General features: G+C 31.0%; 1 protein-coding gene across 5 annotated transcripts in view; it reads right to left on the reverse strand.

Annotated features, from left to right (window-relative positions):
• EPHA5 (EPH receptor A5) overlaps positions 1 to 23257 on the reverse strand; it is a 454937-nt gene that overhangs the window by 104795 nt on the left and 326885 nt on the right. For all 5 annotated transcript variants that reach the window (XM_031942342.1, XM_031942341.1, XM_031942339.1 and 2 more), the window contains one exon: positions 8249 to 8373. In XM_031942342.1, coding sequence (XP_031798202.1) covers positions 8249 to 8373 — 125 coding nt within the window. The remainder of the gene's footprint in view (positions 1 to 8248; positions 8374 to 23257) is intronic.

A 23257-nucleotide genomic window follows, 5' to 3' on the forward strand; every position in this document is an offset into this window, starting at 1 on the left:
ATTAGGTGACTTTTAAAAAGTTCTTTCTTACTTTAAGTTTTTTGACCTCATCCCAGTTGATTTAGACTTTTCTCAATTTTTAAAGTTATTTTTTTTTTTACTTATAATCCATTTCAAGCACCAAAAGTCAAATAATTGAATCAGAAAGAAGTATAATTTTTCATTTTCCCTCTTGCATCAATACCTGTATATACGCTCATGGTTGTGTTATTTTATGTAATTATAGTAGTATTCAGAAAAACATATACATTGTAGACTTTCAGAATGATACAGCTTTTGGAGATAACTTCTACAGTATCAAAAGGAGATAAGACACAAAACAAGTTTCTACATTGGATTTGATGAGATATCAAGTTGTTGACATTTGGCTAATCAAGGAAATTTAAAACACCTCAGAACTACTTATATGAAATAATATGTAACTATGTTTATATACATTCACTTTCCCCACATTTTCACTTTGTCATTCTTTTCTTCCATGCTATTAATGCTAAAATATTTATTGTCTCCAGTTCATGACTTATACTGTTCCACCTTAATAGTGTCACTCATGATATTCATCAATGTCTTTCTCCAAATATCCCCACTTATTGAACCTTGTGAGACGCAGCTTATTAGGTATATTTTGCTAAAGTTATATTAGGGAAATTGATTTTTCTGTTTATCAGAACTAGCATTTCTTTGAAACATCTACTTTTCTATATTTTTAAGACAGCAATGCTAGTCAGCATTTTTGTTGGCTGATCATAATTTGATAAAGAGAAACAAAAACCACAATTTTAACAAATGCTGTTCTAAATTTGGTAAATATTGTATAAGTAAACATGCAAGAGATGAACAAGCCTTCAAACTACATAAAATTGGTGTAAAATATACTGAGCAAAACTCCATCCAGTATTAGGTGAAAGAGGTCTTGAGGGAATTTTTTTTTTAAGGATCATCAAATAACAAAAATTGAATCCCTGATCATATGGACATATATGCACATATAAGTACACATATATGCAAAAAAAACTTTTCAAGGCACATTTTTCTTTTCTTTTTTAATTGGTGAACTTCTTTCTTTTGCACTTTTTTTTGGTAACAATTTGGTAACAGAAAAACTACCTATTTTTCAAGACACCTTAAATACAATATACTTTGTGAAGTTTTTCTCCATATAGCACTCATAAATTTAATGTGTTATAATTGTTTGTATATGGATTGCATTCCTGTTCTAAGCTCTATGAGCCTCTATTGAAAGGAGAATAACATATTTACCTGAAGAAAATCTCTACTGTGTAGAGCTCTGCATAAAAAGTGGCAAAATTAATGTTTATTAAATTGCACTGAAGTGGTTTTTAGAAAACATCTTTTTTCCATGCCATGAAATATACAATATATATAAAAACTATACTTTAGAAACCACAAAAGTAGTTTTGATTTGTGCAAAGGAGATTTAATCATCAAACCCTATAATTCTAGAAGAGAGATCTCTAAAGCTTCTGCTGTTATTGTCTCCTTTAAAGGAACATATTTCTAGCTAGTCAACATGGCCAAGACATATTGATCCACTCTCAGTATAACATGGAACAAATAATATCAAATGTGTGTGTGTGTGTGTGTGTGTGTGTGTGTGTGTGTGTGTATGAAGAGGGGAATGCTTCAATAGGACTTCTATCTTGAAAAATCATATGTTCAATAAAGAAAATTTTAGGAAATCTTATTGAGCTAAATTTTCTTTTCTTTTTTTTTTTCCTGAGGCAATTGGGGTTAGATGACTTAAGTTTCACACAGCCAGGCTAGTGTTAAGTGTCTGAGAACAGATTTGAACTCAGGTCTTCCTGACTTCAGGGCTGGTGCTCTATCCACTATACCACCTAGCTATCCTAAGCTATCATTTGTAATAATATATTTTGGGTTATGCTTGATAATGTATATATGTACTATCTTTTCATCCAGAACATTTATTTGAGAGTGTTGAAGTGTGAAAAGAACAACTTAGATATAACTGATGTTCCCAAATTTGGAGTGACAACTCAGGATGATGAACATTCACTATGAGAAACAATTTTATTTCTCTAATTATGTGTCTGATAACTTCTTCAGAGCTGTAATTATTGCAAAACAGTTTTGAGACAGAACTAGGCTTCCTTCAAATAACTTTCGCAAGAAGTCATTCACAATTCAGAAATTCTTGCTCTAGAATAGTTTTTAAAAATTCAAGTGGATTCTTTATGAAGGCATCATAGCCACTGTAAGAAAATAAGATGCTTTTGGTGGGTTAAGCTGAATAGACTTCTATGTGTTCTGTTTCCTTGTAGAATTTCCCTTATTACTTCTAAGCCATCAGTCACAGATTTTAGCCAATGTTTTTGTTAAAATGTGGTAAATATAATTTTGCCAGAATAACATTACTAAAAGGATGTTCAAAATTCCCCCCACAAAATCATTATTTGTAATAAGCAAAAGTATATTTGTAGCTTGGAAATAGGTTTGTATTTTTTTTTGAAGTTTTGATGCTTGGTGTTTCATCTATATGCACTTTAAATCATGATCCAAGATCCTAAACAAATAATAAATAATTGCCCTATTTTGATCTTTTTGAATAGATGCATCATATATATATAATATATATATATATATATATTATATATATATATATCCTCTACCATCAAAATTTCTTTTAGATGAGTATTTGCAATGATAAAATCATGGAATCACTATTTGCCATGATTCATTCAGTAGGGCAGATAATTATTTAGTCACAGATCCTGAATAAAAGATCATAATATTGATGAAAGTAAGGACATTAGCTTGGTCTCAGAAATGAGTCCATCAAAATCCATTTGGACATACTATAAAAACCATATTAAAAGGAGGGATTATGGAACTTCTTGAATGAAAGGATAATAGTAAAGGTTTCATTGTCAATTTATCCAAAATGTTATTATGAACATGAATTATTATTTGAGTCATAAAGAATTGCTTTCTCTGGACCACCTAAAATTCTGTGACTAAACAATGATATACTTGAAATAGACATGAAGTTAGAAAGGCTCTTTAGGAGGGAGCTCAATCAGTAGTCGATCATTTCCATAGGCATATGTCCATCAGTGATTTATATGTTAAAACTCCATCACTGACAAGATGGGAAAACATTCTTTATGAAACCTTTTCAAATCTTACTTTAGGACAATCCTTTTTCTAATAATCAATGAAATGATTTGACAACGGTTGTCTTTTGCAGATGAAAAATAAAGTAGAAATCAACAAGTCTTAAAAAAACTTAAAACCCTTGGTTTATTTCATCAATAGGTACCATGATAATTTATTGCAAATATTTCATTTTAGGATAGATGGATATCATCCAATGGCAATTAACCCTCCTAAGATATGTTGGGGTTTATTGGCTAGGTTTCTGAAGGACTATGCCTTTAAACAAGAGCACTCTGATTTTCACTTTTGTTCAACAGTAGGTCCCAAGACAAGCCACATTTGGTCCTTGTTTGGGTCCTGATTGACTCAGTGATTGTAAATAGCAAACATTTCTGTTTTTGCCAAAAACTCTGGGGAACTCCCTGGCAAATCTATTTATTTATTTATCCATTCATTCATTTGTTTGTTTGCTTGCTTTACTAAGTGAAAGATGAAATTCTTGCCTCAATTGCTATCTAGGCTTAATCACTGAATGGATCTGTCCCCAGTCAAACTGACACCTGGTGAAGACCTTAGCTGAAAAACAAAACAAACAAAGAAACAAAAGAAGCTCTCCCATTGTGTATAGGGACATCTCCAGTCATCCTGATCTGTATTTGGCCACTGGACTCAAAATGCTCTGGAGGGTAAGTGAGGCAGGTGACCTTGAAAAGATTTCCTTCACTTAAAACCAATTCATTTGCATGTCATGACGTCATCTCCCTGATGCCATAGTCCTCTTCAAGAATGTTGGACAAACAATCAGGGCAATAATAAAGTGACCTAAGTGGGTGAAAGTGTGATTCTGATTTTACTTTTTTCTTCTTTTACTTTAGTATCTGTTTATCAGATAAATTCATGATCTACTAAAATTATTATTAGGAAATTATCTATGTATGACTATTAAACATTACATGTATAACTATATCATATATTACAAGAATGTATATTATATATATATTAATTTGTGAAAATATATTGCTCTAACTAAAATCCTGGAGGCAAAGGGAGGCTCTACAAAATCCTAGGGGATTCCTTATACTAGATAAATTTCCTAATAATGAATTTTAAGGAAAGACCCTTGTTGACTACCAATGTGTATGTGTGCATATTCACAGAAACAGCTGTTGATAAATTAGGACAACGAAAAATTCTTCAGAAGATATTTTCATAAGACAGGATGGCTTCACTGGATGACCAGCACTGACTATTTGCACTTCTTAAATACTTAATTGAATGCACATTTGAAGCCTTCCCTCAAATCATGCCCCATGATTAGATTTTAGTCCCTGAAAATTTATTATACCTGAGAGCTAATAACATCAATTCCAGCATATTGTTTGATTCATTGCCCACGAGCCAAAATGTTCTTTTCTCTTTAGAGCAAGAAGTAGATATCTAGTTTTTGAGTGAATTGTTAAAAAGTCCTAATACAGATATGATGACACTGACTCTCCTTTATAAACTTCTGGCTTCTTAAAGAACACCTTTCATAATCTGTTAAATTCATTGTTATAGAAATTCACTGGCTACAGAACTCTAGGAGTATGAATCATTTCCTTACTACTACCAGCCTCTGAAAAGGAGGAAGTTTGTGAAGGAGTTAGATTAGACAAAATATATCAATATCCATCAGAGCCCATTTGATTTTGAGAGATGCAATATGGCCTGAAATAAATTGACATTGAATCTTTTCAGAAAAAAAAATTGTGGAAATCATCTTATCTAATTATGAACCTATTAATAAATATGTATTAAATGCATACATATGTCAGGCACTATGGTAACCAATATGTAGCTCCAACTGGAGCTAGCTCCTGACTATTTTCCATCCTGTTGTAAAATATTCAACCTTTTGAAGTTTATTGCTATTTATCTTCTAAAATTGTTCCAACTCTGGGCCTTGAATTTAACAATCAAGATCAAGTGGTAATCAATGATACATGAAATGAAAGGATTTCATTAGATGGTTTCTAAGGCTCCTTCCAGTCCCAAATTTATAATCGAGTGATTTTATATGACATCTATGACCATTTTTGGTCCTTCTTCTGATTTATAATTACAAATGATAAACTACTGAAGGATGATTTACCTTGACTTGCCTTATAGATTCTAAACAATCTAAAATATGTAAGAATACTGTTTTGGGGCAGCTAGATGGCACAGTGGATAGAGCACCTGCCCAGAAGTCAGGAGGACCTGAATTTAAATCTGGCTTCAGACATTTTAACACTTCCCAGCTGTGTGACCCTTGGGCAAGTCACTTACCTCTAGCTGCTTCAAAAAAGAAAAAAAAAAAAGAAAATTGTTTCAACTCTCCCCAATATTTTGGCCTGTGAATTCCTTATATTCAGATAATCAGTTTGGGAGGTGGAGGATCTGCACTTATGTTAAAAGGAATTTTAACAATATACAGTGATGTATTCTCACTAGGTAGAAACTGATTTTCAACTAATATAAATGTCAAAATTGTTTCAGTTAATAGGTGCTAATGAATGCCTTCATTAGGAGTCCTAATATTTCCCAATACTGAGATAGAATTAAGCTGCAATGACCTGATTAAGTTATTTATATTTAGTCTGAGTTGAAAAATTAAAATCTCTGAATAATGATTGTTGATACAAGAGAAAGTATGTATTCAGTAGCCCCATAACATCTAAATTGAAGGATAAAAACATATCTAAAATGAATACACGATTGGTCTCCAAAGACCATCAGAAATTCATCTTCTTTCTGAAGGTCTCTGTTATATCCCCCAGCCCACACCCCAGAAGAGGGAAGGCTAGTGATTCTGTAAAAGAATTTCAAGAATTGAACTGACAGCAAACTTTTCAACATGCCCCAAAGCAGCCATTTTAGCTGCTTAGTCTGCTCACATTGCAGGTTTTCAATTGCTTAGCAGCAGTACTTGAGAACAGAACTATGTGCTTTGTAATTGTCAAGCTTTAACAGGATTCTGTCTTTGCCACCAGAATGGTTACTACATCAGGTATCAAAAAATAGGCGACGGAGGAACAATTCTTTGACATCATTGAAATTTATTGCTGTAAAGCCACTCGGCAAAATTCCTAGAAATATTTTTAGCATATAACTGCATGAATTCAGAAAAGAACAAGATCCTTAGGAACTCAAAGAAAATAAAAAAAAAAAACTAATATTGTGCAAGATACCAAGATGCTGTAAAGAGTTTCAAGAAAACTGGCTGATCAGACAATTTTTGTTTACCGAATACCAATCTTTTAATGTTATTTAATATATTGATGAAAAATAATTTGGCTTGAATCTAATTTTGAAGTTGAAGGGAATAATCAGGAACACATAGAATTCAGGAAATATATGCATCATAAACCAGGCAATGATCTCATTGCTCAGAAATTAGCATTTTTAGTGAGGTCAGTAAAACAATTAGTTTTTCTCTGAATTTTAAAAAATACATATTTGCAACTTGATGGCAATTCAGTATAAAATACGATGTTGTTTAAGATGAATATTAGGCAAGATATTTTTATTTTGGTAATGAATTCACTGGATCAAATGCATGAGGAAGGAAGGGGCCTCACAGGTAATCTAATTATTTCTCTTATTTTTCAACTTGGGTCTCAGTGTGAGTCTCAGAGAAGCTAAATTATCTATATAACATCACTCAAGTGTACTTGTCTTAAGTCAGCTTCTCAAGCTTTTTTAATTATACAAATTGATATTAATTAAATTCATACTCCTTTGCACATCAAAATTTCACTTTAAATTCATTTTATTTTGAAATTTTTACTTCATGTCAATCATATTAATGGCAAATTGGTATATTTTTGAAATTATAGCAGATCAACAGTGCTAGGAAGAAAATATGATGAAAATGTCCTAAGTATGGAAGAAGGCAGTTTTCCCAATTTGGGAAAAGTACAACTACATGCTTTATAAAATAAACTGATCTCTGCACCCATTATCTATCCAAAGTTTTGTTTCTATTACACCTTAGTCCCTCTATTTCTAGGCTATTTTCTTAATTACCTCCAAAACTTGGATAGTAAAAATTCTTTTCCTTCTTCCTTCTAATAAGTGCCCTGAATATCATTAAACAGAGAATGCCAATTCTATAAAACAAAACCAGCAAACAAAAACCTTCACTTGACAATCATTTCTAAACTTTATATCCTTTTGCTATTTTGTACTTTTTTTTGGTTTATGACTTTAGCAACTTTTCATCATCTGATTTGTATATGCCTAACTTCTTTGGTTAATTATTATACTTTCTTTAAATCACTTTATTCATCCATATGCAATCATTGTCCCCAGAACGTTTTTTTTTTTTTCTTTTATAGTTCACCATTATTATAACCATAGCTATATAATTTAAATCCCCTTGGAGTTTTCTTAGTATCTCATCTGTTAAAAATGATTGAAAAAAGTAGAAATAATTTTAAAACACATTTGACACCAATGACACAGCAGAGAGCTTACATCTTGAACAGATTTTTTGCCATTCTACTGCCTTATTGTTAACTATAAACAGCAATATCCATTTACAAATAATATCATTAATAAATTGACTTCTTCAGAGTCCAGCATTCCACTGGAGAATGTGGAGACTGGAGGGAGGAGGGGGAAGGAGATTATTATTTTCAAACATTTGGAAGGATATTGTGTAGGAGAGGAAATAAGCAATTTCAGGAGCCATAATAAAATGTTCAAGGAAAGCTCCTTACAGGAGATCATATTTCAAATGAATACAGGGAAGACTTTCTAAAAAAAACTATTGATCAATGTATGTGATATGATATTGAGTATCTTATTAGTGAAGGTATTTAATCAGAAGTTGAATGACCATTTATCAATGATACTTTAATGTAAATTCTGTAACTCTTTTGGGAGATAAACTAGCTGAACTTTATAGTCTTTCCCATCTTCAAGACTCCTTTATAGTATCTAATATAGCAAAAGTACCTATAGACTGCAGAAATCAGTGGACACTGGTTTATATATTCAATTGCCAAGTATTTTTAGATAAATTGCATGAATATTGTGACAAAAGAAAAAAAAAAGCTTTCAATCCTTTATATAATATTAGCCATACCTTTTCAAAATATTTGATTTCATACTCCAGGATAATTCCATTGGGACGATCTGGCTCTTGCCAAGACAAAGAGATGCTATTTTTTGCAATTTTTCCTTTTTTCACATTAGTGACTGGAGAAGGTGCTGCAAAATAGAACACATAAATAGAAACAATATTAATATATTGCTGACTTTCCAATTTCATACTCATGCCTAACCAGAGAAATTATTATATGATATCTCCATTTTACAATGTTATATATATAAAACATTCCAATTTATTCCTTATACCATCACAGCTCATATCTTTACTATTTTACACTATCTTTATTCAATGCAAAGTTATGAGATTAATGGAATTAAATTCATGGAAAAATTAACTAAATTAAGTAAATAATTTTTAATGAAAAAATTCCCAAATTGAACAAATTATAAACATTATCTAGTTTAATGGGAATATTATAGAGAGTGCTATCTATAATGAACCTTGGTGATAATCAAATCCAACCCTCAATTTTATGGAGAAGTAAAAGATGGTCCAGAGAAATGAGATATTTTTTCCCAAGATCACAGAGGAAATAAATAGAAGATATTATGACAAAAAATAATTAATGATCTCACTTTGGTCTCATAAAATATTTTTATGCAGTTCTCAAATATTTGTAAAATTGATCATTATGAATCATTATATTTACCTATTTTGCACCAAGAAATGAAATAAAACATGAAAAAATGTTTCTAAATATCTAGTTCTTTGATATTGGGCTCATAAAACAGAACAGCATTTTCAGCATATGCTAGTACTTGAACAGAACTGTCTTTGTAATTGCAATACAAATCATAAGGATTGTTAGCTCATGTGTGTACCATATTCATTTCCCCCATTGTTCTGTATCTGACATTTATAAGACATAACAAAAGATAATTTTAAAATGGAACTTTTTATTGTATGTTTAAGGATTAACAATTGCATTCACCATAAGCAGAAATCAAGTGTACAGCCTGTGCTTTGTTTTTATTTATTTGTCTGAACTTATGATTTAATTGTTAAGGAATTCTCAAGAATATACATTTTCTCCACCAAAGCATATTATTAATTCTCTTGTAACTTACATATCTAGAGTGTAGTCAAAGAGCACTAAGAAGTACACTGATTTGGTCAGGATCGCCCAGAAAGCTTACAAGGCAAATATATAGCATAGTGAATGAAAGTGCTTAACTTGAGAATCAACAACACCTGAGGACAAAACCTACTGCAGAATTACTACTTATATGATCCTCAGAAAGTTATTTGCATATTTTAATTCTAATTTCCTCCTATGTAAAATAAAGATATGACACCTACTTCACAAAGTTATTGTAAAAATCAAGAGATAATATATAGATGGCAATTTTAATGTTATTATTATTGTTATTATTTATATTATTATTCAGAGGCAGATTTTGAATCCAGGTCTTTCTGATTTTAAGGATGACGATCTATCAAGTATATCTTATTGCCTCAGTGCCTGCATCTCCATAATGTCATAATAATCATGTGAATATTGAAATAATTATTTTGTTTACAAAGATTTGAATTTTTGATGTCACATAGATAAAATATTTGGATATTCAGTAGAATCTTTACTTTTGCATTTAATGAAACTGACCATTTCTATAGTACTTTGTTTAGACACAACTAAAGAAAAAGTGGGTACAAGAGATGACATAAAAATTACATCGAAGAGTCCTGTGACTTGTCACATAATAAATATTTAATACATCCCTATCAAGTTGGCTTGATTTTGATAAGAAAAAAAATGGGATGGATCATCATGACAAGAGCAGGGAATAACAGATGGACAGTCCATGTGTTCCACTAGTAACCCTGTAATAGGAAGAGATGAAAAAGAAGGCCTCAGGATATTTGATAGATCAGAGGATTTAAAGAAGAATGTGGGCAACACAGGAATGAAGGGAATATAATCTGTATATATAATAGACATATAATATAAAATACATACATATAATATAATCTGAAGGCCATACCTATGATGATGAGATCACAGATCCATTGAAGTGTTTAAGTGCTATTAATTGTCTTGGGGACTTTAAAGTATCATGTTGAAATGATACTGCAACATGCTATCGATATTTCGTGATTTTTGTTTTATGAACATTATTGATCTTTATGAAAAAAAACATTCACTTTTTGGCCTATTTTTAACAGGAAATATAAAATATGTTCAGTATCTTTTTGCCATAAACAATAGAACATTTTGCACATGTGGATAGACTATCCATAGAAGCAAAATATAACAAAACATGGCATGACCACCAAAGCTTGTATGAAATTAAAAAGTAATTTTATGAAAATGTTGCTTATTTGCAATTGTAAAGAATATAAGGACTTTTTGTTCCTTTTCTCATAGTTAGTATTAATGGGTTAGTTATATTCAGTGTATTACTTGTTAGTCGTTATTTTTAGAAGTGATTATACAAATTGTGTCTCAAGACCATTGATGATTTGTTCAAGGCAGGAATAAATCTATGTCAAATTATTTATTGTAGGCCAAGCAGTAGGAATATATGGCGATAGAGGAGGGTAAATTATGTACCACTTATATTATTTTCCTATTGCTTTTTATAGGAAAAATTTGATAAATATAATTTGTTAAAAGAAAAAGTACAATAGAGAATTAAACACACACATACACAATGCTGACAGCGATTTAAGATCTGAATTATATAAGAGAAAATCAGGAAGACAACTTTCAAGTAAGCATTTTTTTTAATGGTATGTTTGATTCAACTAATATATGCTTTAATGGACCAAGAATGAGATGTGATTCTTCTTGTTTTTTTAAAAGGATAGTTAATTGATTATACAATAAAAATTTAAATGAAGAAAATTTACTCAAAAATAATTTTATTCAATCCACATACTACCTTAAATTTTCCTTCTCAACTTTGGGAAATATAATCAAAACACATTTCAAAGTCTTATGCAACTTTGTGAAAAAATAAGAACACATGCACATATGTACAATACATGTATATATAAAATTTCATATATATTCAATTTTCACATATATGCATGTGTATATCTATATCTCTCTCTCTCTATATATATATATATATATTTATCTCTACCACTATCTGTATATATATATATATGATTGTAAATGTGTGTAAAATCTTCTAGGCACACAATATAAGCATAGGATCTTAGATTTAGAATTTAAAGGTACCTCAGAGCATATTTAATTCAACCTTCTGTTTTCAGATGAAATAATTGAGGATTTAAAATACATGGTCCAAGGTCCCACAGAGTTATAAGTGTCAAAGGCAGTTTGAAACCAGATCCTTTGATTTAGAGCTAACTATACCATGCCATCTTAATTAATGCAGATACAATGATTTTTAGATTGATTTTTATTATAAACAAGTTAAAATTCAAATTGACATGGTTCACTTTGAAGAAATTTCTAAAAGCAGAAATAATCAGTAGTAGATTGCTTGAAACATACTTTTTAAAGATTTAGTGTTATTTTAACATCTATTTGACTTTTTTTTTCCCTAAACAGCATCTGCAGCTTTCCAATAAACCCTTTACAATCTCTGTTGCTTCAAAGGATGTTAAGTAAGTATTGTCAATGGTCCTTGGCCAAATGACTAGCCAAATGACATTTCTGAGAGCAAGCCAGATTCTGGAGCAATGTCCTCAGACCAGCCCCTGGATAGTGATAACTATATGAAGCTGATGAAAGTCTGGACACTGGCAGCCACTATAAACATAATAACCATGCACAAATTGTGAAAAACATCAATACTTGATTACTGCAAATTATTCTCCAGGTCCATTGTGCATTCAAATAACAGTAACTAGATATGGTAGTACCAAGGGACATATTCTCTTTTTTCTTCCCTTGTTTCTCTCATTAATATCTCCCAGTCATTTCCTGTCTATACTAGTTTTCCTTAAATAAGTGGCATTTAGATATTATATAACATAGCAGAATTATGCTTAACTATTAAAAATACTAATTTTTCTACTGAAGAACAATTAGTTAACATGCTACAAAAACAAGTAATGAAGACAACAAACAAATTAATTTTTCCATCCCCTGAATTCCAGCCAAAGGGGAAGTGGAAATAATCCAAATTATGATGCTCTGTTCTGGAAATGGTCTGTGAGTACCATTTTAACAGGTCAGATATTGTATTTGCTTCTATTTCAGGCTTGTGATTCCAGTTCCTCATGGGTGATGCTTACCAAATGTATTAATCTCACTAACAATGGCATCAAATGATCATATTTAAGGAATGAGTAATAAGAATGAAAATTTTCATACATGCTTCACCAACACATATAGATCCTGCCCAAGCATATAGATCCTGAGAGACTGGCCTTTTACCATACCTAAATAGTTCAAGGAAACTATTCTGAGAGACAACAACTTGTGGGAAAAATAGGTTCAAAAGATCACAGTATAGCTTGTCTTTGAGTAAAATTTAGACAAGCATTTTGGAAATATCTACAACAGTGGCTATGGCGTTTTAGCTTCTTATAGTTATTGCTACCATTTAGTTAAGAATATGCTGAGGGATCCATCTGGCACATATGAGAGATGACCCAGAATAAATGAGTAAATAAAAAAGGTATTAAGGCATTGTTTATGCTGTAACTATAGAATAATATAAAGTATAACTGAGATCTTTCCAAATTCCATATTCAGTTTCATTACACTTTTGCAAATTAAATAATATTCTTTTGAAGGAGAAGTTTGTCCTGTGATTTCTTCAGTTTGGAAAACAGACTGGAAATTCCATGTCTTGGTGCTAGTTCACAACTTGGCTGTCTTAGAAAACTTAGAAAATTTATGGGGAGGAGGACAATTAATAAAACAATAAACAGCAACAACAAAAATAATGCAAAGACAAACAATTTTGAAAGACAATTAACCCCAATAAATGAAATTTCTATAAGATCAATGGCAATATGTGCTATTTCCTTCTTGACAGAAGTGTTAGAATAAATATGCTTCAAGAGAGATTTATTGTCAGAAACTGTTAATTTGGGTATTTTTTTCTTTTTGTTTGATAATGGATGTCTGTTAGAAATGTTTCATTTTTCTTTTTTTTTTCCAGTTTGGGGGGGATACTTGAAGGAAAGAATATCAACAAATAAATAATGATGATATATTTTAGAAATATCTTTAATTTTATTGTATTTTTTTTCAGTTTGTGATGAAATAACATCCCTATTAGTTACTTGGGATGAAAATTGCCCTGGATATAGTCACATAAGTAGTACTTCATTAATTTCACAGAAGTAGAACCTCCAAGCTCCAAGATCAGTATTTTTTTCTTCAATGTGATATGATCTTTCTTATAGGTAATAATTAGTATAATATGTGAAGTATTTATTTTGAACTTAGAACATTTTGTTTAAATATTAAATTGTGAATTTACTGATTATGTGACCATAGGAAAGACATTCAATCACTCCAAATCTTCATGCTTTGAGGTTTTTTTTTTTTTTGTTGTTGTTGTTGTTGTTGTTGTTTTTATATGTAAAATAGAGATAATGATGATAATTGTAGTACCTGTTCAGTTTGTTGTTAGAAAACCCTTTTCAAACAGTGATGAAGTCTAAAAATGATAACTATTGAACTTATGAATGTATTAGGAAATTTTGGCCAATAAGGATCCTGCCAAAAAGGATCTTTGCCAAAAAGGATCTGGAGCTAACTTGAAGGAGAATAGAAAACTATTCTTCCAATAAACACAGGCCTACATTTTTGGTTAACTAGAATCTAAGGGCAATACTTTTTGGAGTATGAATTAATTTGGAAAATTTTGAATGGTAGTAAAAGATTATGAATTCTACTTTTTCATAAAAACCAATGAGAAGCAAGAGAAGAAATACAAGTTATAAAAAATGATTGGGAAGAAATCAAATTATGCAAAATCATAAAAGTCACATTTATGACTGAAACTGGAAGACAGCAGATTAAAAATTAGAAAAGATTTGAAAATATATTTTAAATAGCACACTATTTTATCCACCAATGACATTACATTTGGAAACAAATATTAAATATTATAATGTTATATCTGAAAATTTAGAAATATCATTACAGAAAACAAATGGAAAGAGCCAACCAAAGTAGACCAAATACAAACAGAAGAATTTTTTATTGAAAAAATTGTACTGTTGACATATCTAAGAGATATATTATCAAAGTTCCCTGACAGAGGAAAGATGCCAAAGACTTTGAAAAAAAATCTGATATCATTGTGTTGCTCTAAAAGAGATTTATATAATGTTAATAAGTACTGATTAATATCCCCACACCTTTGTCTATGCAAAATTTTTATGAAGAAAATTTACTTATCAAAATATTTATAAAGGAAATTTTGATGAATAATATGAAGATGAAACAGATAATCAATTGTATAAAAATCACACAACTGACCCACAGTCAATACAAGAATTCGCTGAAATTCTTTTGTTGATTATTAGAAAATAGGTTTTGATTCAATAAAACAAAATTTAATCCAAAAGGCTTTAACACACATTAAATCCATGTGATTATTATCCTCATACATGTAAAAATTATATTAAAAAGAAAAGATTTAGTGATAGTTACCCACTGTCTTCCAACAAGTGGTATCTCAATGAGTATTGCACAAATAGAGCTGGAATAAATCTAAGATATAAGTGATTTGCCTAAGATCAGAAAGGAAGAAGGTAAGTAGAAGAATGAAATAATTCAACTTTATGCCATATGAAGATAGGATGAAGAAAGTAGGGATAAGGAAGATAGGATGTTTTCCTAAGGTACTTCAATTGAACTTCATGTGGCAAATATAAGGTCTTCCTCCATTCTAATTGAATCTCCTTCCTTTAAATTTTCTCTGTTATTGATATCCATATATAGACTAACCAAGGCAGATTATTTATTATTATTATTATTATTATTATAGCTTTTAATTTACAAGATCTATGCATGGGTAATTTTTTCAGCATTGGCCCTTGCAAAACCTTCTGTTCCAACTTTTCTCCTCCTTTCCCCCATTCCCTCCCCTAGATGGCAGGTAGACCCATGCATGTTAAATATGTTAAAGTACGTGTTAAATATAATATATGTTTACATATCCGTACAGTTATTTTGTTGCACAAGAACAATCAAATTTAGATATAAGGTAAAAATAACCTGAGAAGGAAATCAAAAATGCAAGTGGACAAAAACAGAGGGAATGGAAATGCTATATTGTGGTTTGTACTCATTTCCCATAGTTCTTTTGCTGAGTGCAGCTGGTTCTCTTCACTATTGAACAGATGGAACTGATTTGGTTCATCTCATTGTTGAAGAGGGCCATGTCCATCAGAATTAATCATCATATAGTATTGTTGTTGAAGTATATAATGACTCTTGATCCTGCTCATTTCACTCAGCATCACTTCATGTAAATCTCTCCAGGCCTTTCTGGAATCATCCTGCTGGTCATTTCTTATAGAACAATAATATTCCATAACATTCATATTACAACAATATATTCAGCCATTCTCCAATTGATGGGCATCCATTCAATTTCCAGTTTCTTGCCACTACAAAAAGGGTTGCCACAAACATTTTTTTGCACATACAGGTCCCTTTCCCTTCTTTAAGATCTCTGTGGGATATAATCCCAGTAGTAACACTGCTGGATCAAAGGGCATGTACAGCTTAATAACTTTTTGAGCATAGTTCCAAATTGCTCTCCAGAATGGCTAGATAAGTTCACATCTCTACCAACAATTAGTGTCCCAGTTTTCCCACATCCCCTCCAACATTCAGCATTATCTTTTCCTATCATCCTAGCCAATCTGAGAGGTATGTAGTAGTATCTCAGTGTTGTCTTAATTTGCATTTCTCTGATTAATAATGATTTAGAACATCTTTTCATATGGCTAGAAATAGTTTCTATTTCTTCATCCAAAAATTGTCTGTTCAATATAATAATAATATAATATATATAATTATAATAATATTAATAATAATAATAATAACAATAATATAATAATATAACATGTGTCTCAGTCACAAAGACAGTAAAGGGTCCAACATTGAGAAATAATTTTCAAAAACCATTTGTAAAATAAAATGCCTTTTTCTCCCTCCCAAATTTTGTATTGATTCCTACCTGAATTTATTTGCAATTTCTGTTTTTCATTGTTATTATATTTCTTGCTTTCCAAATGATTAAAATGTTTAGAATACAATAACCCCCCTCCCTCTCTCTCTTTCTGTGACATACACATAGTGTGTGTGTCCCTTGTTCTGCTCTGTCTCTATCTCTGTCTCTTTCTTTTGATGAAATTTTAAAAAAATACATCTTTTAGAAAGCAATGTGTGGAACACTAATACATTGTTGGTGGAATTGTGAAATGATCCAACCATTCTGGAGAGCAATCTGTAACTACGCCTAAAAGGCCATAAAACTGTGCATACCTTTTGACCCAGCAGTGCCATTACTGTGTCTGTATCTCAAGAAAATCATAAATGAGTAGAGGCCCAGTAATTGGGGAATGGCTGAATAAGCTGTGGTATATGAAGTTAATGGAATATTATTGTTCTATAAAAAATGATGAACAAGCTGGTCTTAGAAAGGCCGGGAAAGGTTTACGTGAAGTGATACTGAGCAAAACAAGCAGAACTAGGAATACATTATACACAATAATAGCAAGAATGGGAGATGATCAACTATAAAAGACTTGGTTCTACTCCTTGATTCAAAGCAATTCCAAAAGACTTTGGACAGAAAATGCCATCTGCATCAAGAAAAAGAACTAAGGAGACTAAATGTAAATAAACACATGCTATGTTCACTTCTTTTTTCAATTTTTTTGTTCCTCCTATGGTTTTTCCTTTTCCTTTGATTTTTCTCTACCAACATGATTCATAAAGCAATGTGTGTTAAAAATAATTTTTTAAAAATTACATCTCATAACAAGGTTAATGGGAGTTCTCCCTCATGAGTCAAACCATAGATGCCTTTTCACCTTATGAATTTCTTATCTAATTTTTAATATCAGATCTATTCAAGACTGAACAGGACTTTTTTCACTGAGTCGATACCAGTGCAATATTTGAGTTGTCCATCAGGTTCATCTCCTATTTATATAAGCATAACTTCATCTCCTATTTATATGTGTAATTATTCCTAATTTTAAAAAAGCAATATCTCATAGGGTGGTAAAGAATACAGCTTATTTAAGAAGAAATTATTGATACCATGAAACAAATCAGTTCATTACTATCCATTTCACTTAGTTTTCAACTCATGGTTGAACTTACTAATATTAGTTTGAGCATAAATGAAAACATAATTGTGGATATTATATAACTGAAGTTTGGTTTGGCCATTCACCAAAATCCTTTACCTTCAAAAGAAAAAGTCAATTTTACAAGGAAGTTTCAAAATGATTGAGCCTCACACTACCTAGATATAAAATATAACAAACCAGATATATTATTATAAAAGAAATCCTTTTCCCTTTTTGTCACTCATATATTAGGTTAACAATTCATTAGCTTCAGTGGAAAAAGAAACAGTACATATATGCATATTTGCATGAAGCATACATGTATGGATATATGAACAGAAAATAAGCACATATGTGTATAAGCACTGCATGTGCATATACATATGTGTGTTATCTCTATCAGAACATCCACTCTAAGCAATTTTCTAAGGAATAGATCAGTTAAAAAAAACATTTTTACTAGAATTTTTATTAAAATAAAATGATACCATAGATAACAAAGTACTATTACCATGGTGGTTGCCACCATCATTTGCAGCATAGAATTAACTTAATAAAATAGGCACTATTAGTTGCAGTAAGACATTGCCATAAAAACAGGAAATTAGTTTTGCTGAGTCAATAAATAACAAGACAGTGCCACAATAACTTCAACATGATATTTGGTCTAGTTCAAGAAAGAAACAAGTTTCCCTAAACAAGAAGGGTTAAATTACTGTTAAAATTAATGAATAGTTGCTTTAATTAAAGAAAAAAATCCTCACTTTTTATGTTTATTATTTTTAGGTTATTACTTATTATGTTTAAACTCCATTAACCTATGTTTAAATTCCATCAAAAATTTCAACTACTAGAGTGATTTGAGTTATTTATTCATTCTATAAACATTAAGTACATTTGTACTGTTGTGTTGTATCAAAAATTACAAAAATCAAATAGCTCCTGTCTTCAAAGAATGTTTAATTTATAAGGGGAATTTTATGTATACAGTAAAATCTATAGAAAATGTATACTAAAATAATCTGGAAGGGTTGGAGAGGAGTGGTAGTAACAATTCAGCTGTGAAGATTAGAGGAAGTCTCATATGGGAAATAGAATTTCCATAGAGCCTGAAAGCAAGGTAGTCATTCTAAAGAATGTAGTGAATTATAAATAGAAGGCTTAAGAAACTACAATTCATCTGAAAGATAGTTAATAATATTAAGTCTAGTTTTTCTCTTCCCATGTTCTATGGAACTTTCATCTATACTACAAATACATTATCAACTAGCATTTTAAAGAACTTCAATATTTATCATTAACTTTTAAAATCAGACCAGTTTACGTGTAACTGAAAACATTACAGAGCTTCATATTTTGATGCATAAGCATGCATATTTTATCAAGTTAATTTTATTAACTTGGGTTCTGTCACCTCTACACCCCCTCCAAATACCATTATGGTAGAATGACAAAATCTTAAATGAAGTTTATCAAGTTTTATAACAATAACCCCTTTCCAAGTGAAATCATATTATCTTTGACCATGCATATTTTTAATTATGTTGAGTAGCATCAACAACAGGTTTTTAGCCAGATAAAAATAAAGGTTAATGATTGCAGCTAGCTAATCTTTAATACCACAGATGAAAGCTGTCATAACATTCTATTCCTAATTAGTGATGCTATCAGATATTTAAAATCCAGGTTCTTACTATTGAATTAATTGTCTTGGTGGAATCAAGTTATACATTCTCTAGGTGGGACAAAATCATATTTGCTATGATAAATTTCTCTGATGCTAAAGAATATAGTTACATTAAAATGAAGTTTTTCCTCCAAACCCATGCCATTGAAATCTACATATCTTGAAGATAATATAAGTATAGATTTTACATGAAAAGTGTGTTCCTTATTCAACTCAGTCTAGTTTAATGTTATCATGTGTCATTTTATAGTTCATTCACTTGTGAAGGAGTCTCAAAGATGTAACATCACAGTTTGTTCCTACCCTAAATTCAAAGTTTAGCATAATGCATTGAATACAGAGAAAATTAGGACATTGTTTATTAAATGAATCAATTAAATGTTCATGATTATAAGTTTATATATTCTATCTATATTTATAGTTATATCTAGAGCTATAGTTATCCATATCTGTAGATATACAGATAGCTCTATCTATTGAATTCTTAAAATACCTTCAAAAATCATCACCACTTTTGCCCTTTTTTTCTTATAGTTAAAGAAAATAACATGGGTATTTCATCTTCTACCACTTTTAATTCTGTTCCCAGGTATCTTTTTCATATTCTTCAGTAGTTATTTATCTTCTACAAGGGACCTTTCCTTACATTTCGATTGATTTATTTCATTTTTCCAAATAAAATTAATTACTCTCCCCAGATATGTTTCAACTCTTCTATTAAACATTCACCTGAGATACCTCACAACTCTTCCATTTCAATGATAAACTTCTTGGAAATATTTTTGCCACTTAATAACACTCCTTTACCCTTTCTTTTACCTCTTCAATCCCATTAAGTTGTGACCCTCATCATTCTATTTAAATTGCTTTCTCTAGAGTCATCAATTATGTCTTAATTTGCAGTGGTGTTTTTAGGCAAGTATAAGATTTTATTTTTTATGCCTATGTCATCTTATTTTATTCAGACTAGGTGTGTATGGCTGTCAAGATATGTTTGCACATTTATCCTGTCATCAAAGATGTCAGTTAACATTGCTAGATGTGTGTCACATGGGAATATAATGAGTATGTCCTCTAAGCCTTTGTCCTAATTCTAGGAGGGGGAAACAGTGACATGCCAAACCCCTATGACTATGAAATTCCACTGAAGACTCCTTTCTAGAATGTTATTTAAATAATCTAACTAATCCTCAAAAATTCTATCATTTCCGAATCTACCAAAATGCAGTATGAACTAGTTCTTTCCTCAGTGACAATTTGGTCTTACATTTCCTTTCATAACTTGGTTGGGCTGCACAAAAAAACTATCAGGGCTATGAAGTCAAAGGAAATGGATTTGAATCACATATCTGCCATTTTATATCTACTTGAATTGACCTTTATAGAGTCTTTTGTCTTCCCTGGGCCTCTTTTTGTCATTGTAAAATATAGTTATTAGTCTAAATGATTTCTCAGTTTCTTTCCATAATGAAAACAAATGTTCCATATTTCTTCTATTGTTTCTCTTCTTTTTTTTTTTTTTTTTTTTTTTTTTTTTTTTTTTTTAAGAAAAAGTCAGTTCTCTCTGGCAGCAAAAACAAAAATAAAAGAAGAAATGAGTATCTTTGGTTTCTTTCAATACAGATAACAAAAATCAATAATTTTTATATTTGCCCCACCCACCCCAAGCAAGTCTTCCCTTTTATTTAGTCTTCCTATTTTCTCAAAAAAAGATTTAAAAATAACCAACCAACACACACACACAACACATACATAATCGCTTTGTTATTTTCTTTGCCATCTTTATCTTCTTCATTTCACTAAGGGATTTAGCACAAATAACACAATTTTTATAGAATAGTGCCACTGTGTATTTGGTTTCTTTGTGACCTCATTTCTACCTTCTCTACTTAAAATCTACATTAGTTGTTAAATTATAAATTTGCATTTTGTTGCTCTCTTTACAATACCTTTCCTCCTTTTTCCTCATTAGAATCACTTTTTGTCTTGCATCTTTTTTTGAGAACCTTCTTTTTCTCCTGGATTTTTAGTGTATGGAGTGTTTGCATGAAGAATCTTATTTAGCCTTCATCTAAAGTCTTTGAAATTCTAATCTTTGAAAATTATATATATATGAAAAAATATATATATATGGTTATTCCCACAATTCTGCATATTCTTTATCTTATATTAATCAATCAATCATGTAGCATTTATTAACTAATGGATATGAGCCAAACATTGTGCTATGTTCTGAGGATATAAAAACAGGCAAAATGATCTTGTATGAATTTAAATGATTTCATAATTCAATGAATAATTCAACATTCAAAATACTGTACACAAATAACATAAACACTGGGAAAAAATTAAGTTTGTCTCAGAGGGCAAACTTTGAGATTAAAGACTAAAATAGCCTTTTTCCCAAAGTTGGAAACCTAACTAGAATAGGAATGAAACTAGAGAATCTATGAAATGGTGATGAAGAAAGAGAATATTCTGGTCATGGGAGACAGCCAGGAAAAATATTCAGTCAGAAAATGGAGTTTCCTATATAAGGAAGAAAGAGCAAGAAAGCAAGTTGTGCTATATTAAGCATGTTATACTATATTTCACAGTGGAGAAAAATGATGTGTAAAAAGCTTATTCTTTTTTTTTTAAGGAATCAAATTTATCCTAGGTGATGTCTTATTCACACATGTAGTGGATTTAAGTGAGTTAGAGAGTTGTATAAAGTCGTCAATGTCACTTTCTCTTCCAGTTTCTTCAAAGTTCAATGGCAGAACAAAAGTCAACATGAGTGGCAATGACCCAAGATGCAGTGCATGACTAGCATCTTTGATTGCTGACTAAGCTCTAAAGTTCTCCATAGTGCCCTCTGAAGTGACTTCATGGCCATTGTAAAGAATTGGTCTCATCCATTCATTGGGCCAGGGAAAGTTGTCACACATTTGGGGTAGACATCTCCCTAACACACGAATAAATCTGACAACTTTTGGTTACTCAATCTGAGTTAGCTTATCTAAAGAAACAGTTTGCAATGTTGTAGCCACTGTAAATATTAAAGTCTCTTGGAGTCACAGATGAGAAATGAGTAAATCAGGTAAACAACAAAGGTAGATGAGCAGCCCTGAAAAATACTCAACAATCCCTCACACAAAAAAAACTCTAGTCCTCCTGAATATCCCATACATCCTAATCTTTGGGGAAGTTAGGTAACACAGTAGATAGTGTTGGATCTGGGTTGAGAAAAACTCATCCTCCTAAGTACAAATCTCATCTCAGATACTCACTATGTGAACATGGGCAAGTAATTTAAGCATGTTTACCTTAGTTTCCTCATCTGTAAGATGAGCTCAAGAAAATGGCAACCTAGTCCTATAGCTTTGCCAAGAAAATCCAAAATAGGGTCACAAAAGGTCAGATATAACTGTACAACAAAAATCACTGCTCAGATGGTCTCATGGAAGAACAGCAGAAAGGCAGGAAAGGAGCCAAGTAATAAAGAACTTTAAAGGACAAACAGAAGTATAGGTATATATCTTGATCTATGTGTGTATATATGTATATATGTTTCTATATGTATATGCATGTACATATATGTGTGTCCACACATAAACATACATAAGTATGTTTATATATGTGTGTGTGTTCCTAGTAGGGAAGAAGTGGAGTTCATTGAAAAATAGATAAATATTGCAGTTTAGAAAGATCAGTTTGCTAACTGAGTAGGTGATTATATCAGTGAGATACTTGAAGAATGAAGACCAACCATCAGACGATTATGAATATCCAGGTGTGACCTGAGGAGGACCTGAACCAGGGACCTAATAGTGTCAAAGGAAAGAGTAAGTCATATATGAGAGCTGTTACAAAGATAGACATTATAGTATTTGACAACTTAGGGTGGGAGTCAATGATAACATGAAGTTTTGAACTTGGGTGACTGGAAGGACAGTGGCACCCTGGGCAGGTTTAAGGAAGTATGAAAGGAAAAGTTTGGAGAAAATAATACAATTGTAGATACAATGAGTTTGAGATGTAGTTCAAGATGTCAAATAGACAGT

This window comes from Sarcophilus harrisii, chromosome 6 (assembly GCF_902635505.1).
Source record: "Sarcophilus harrisii chromosome 6, mSarHar1.11, whole genome shotgun sequence".
Lineage (NCBI taxonomy): Eukaryota > Metazoa > Chordata > Mammalia > Dasyuromorphia > Dasyuridae > Sarcophilus > Sarcophilus harrisii.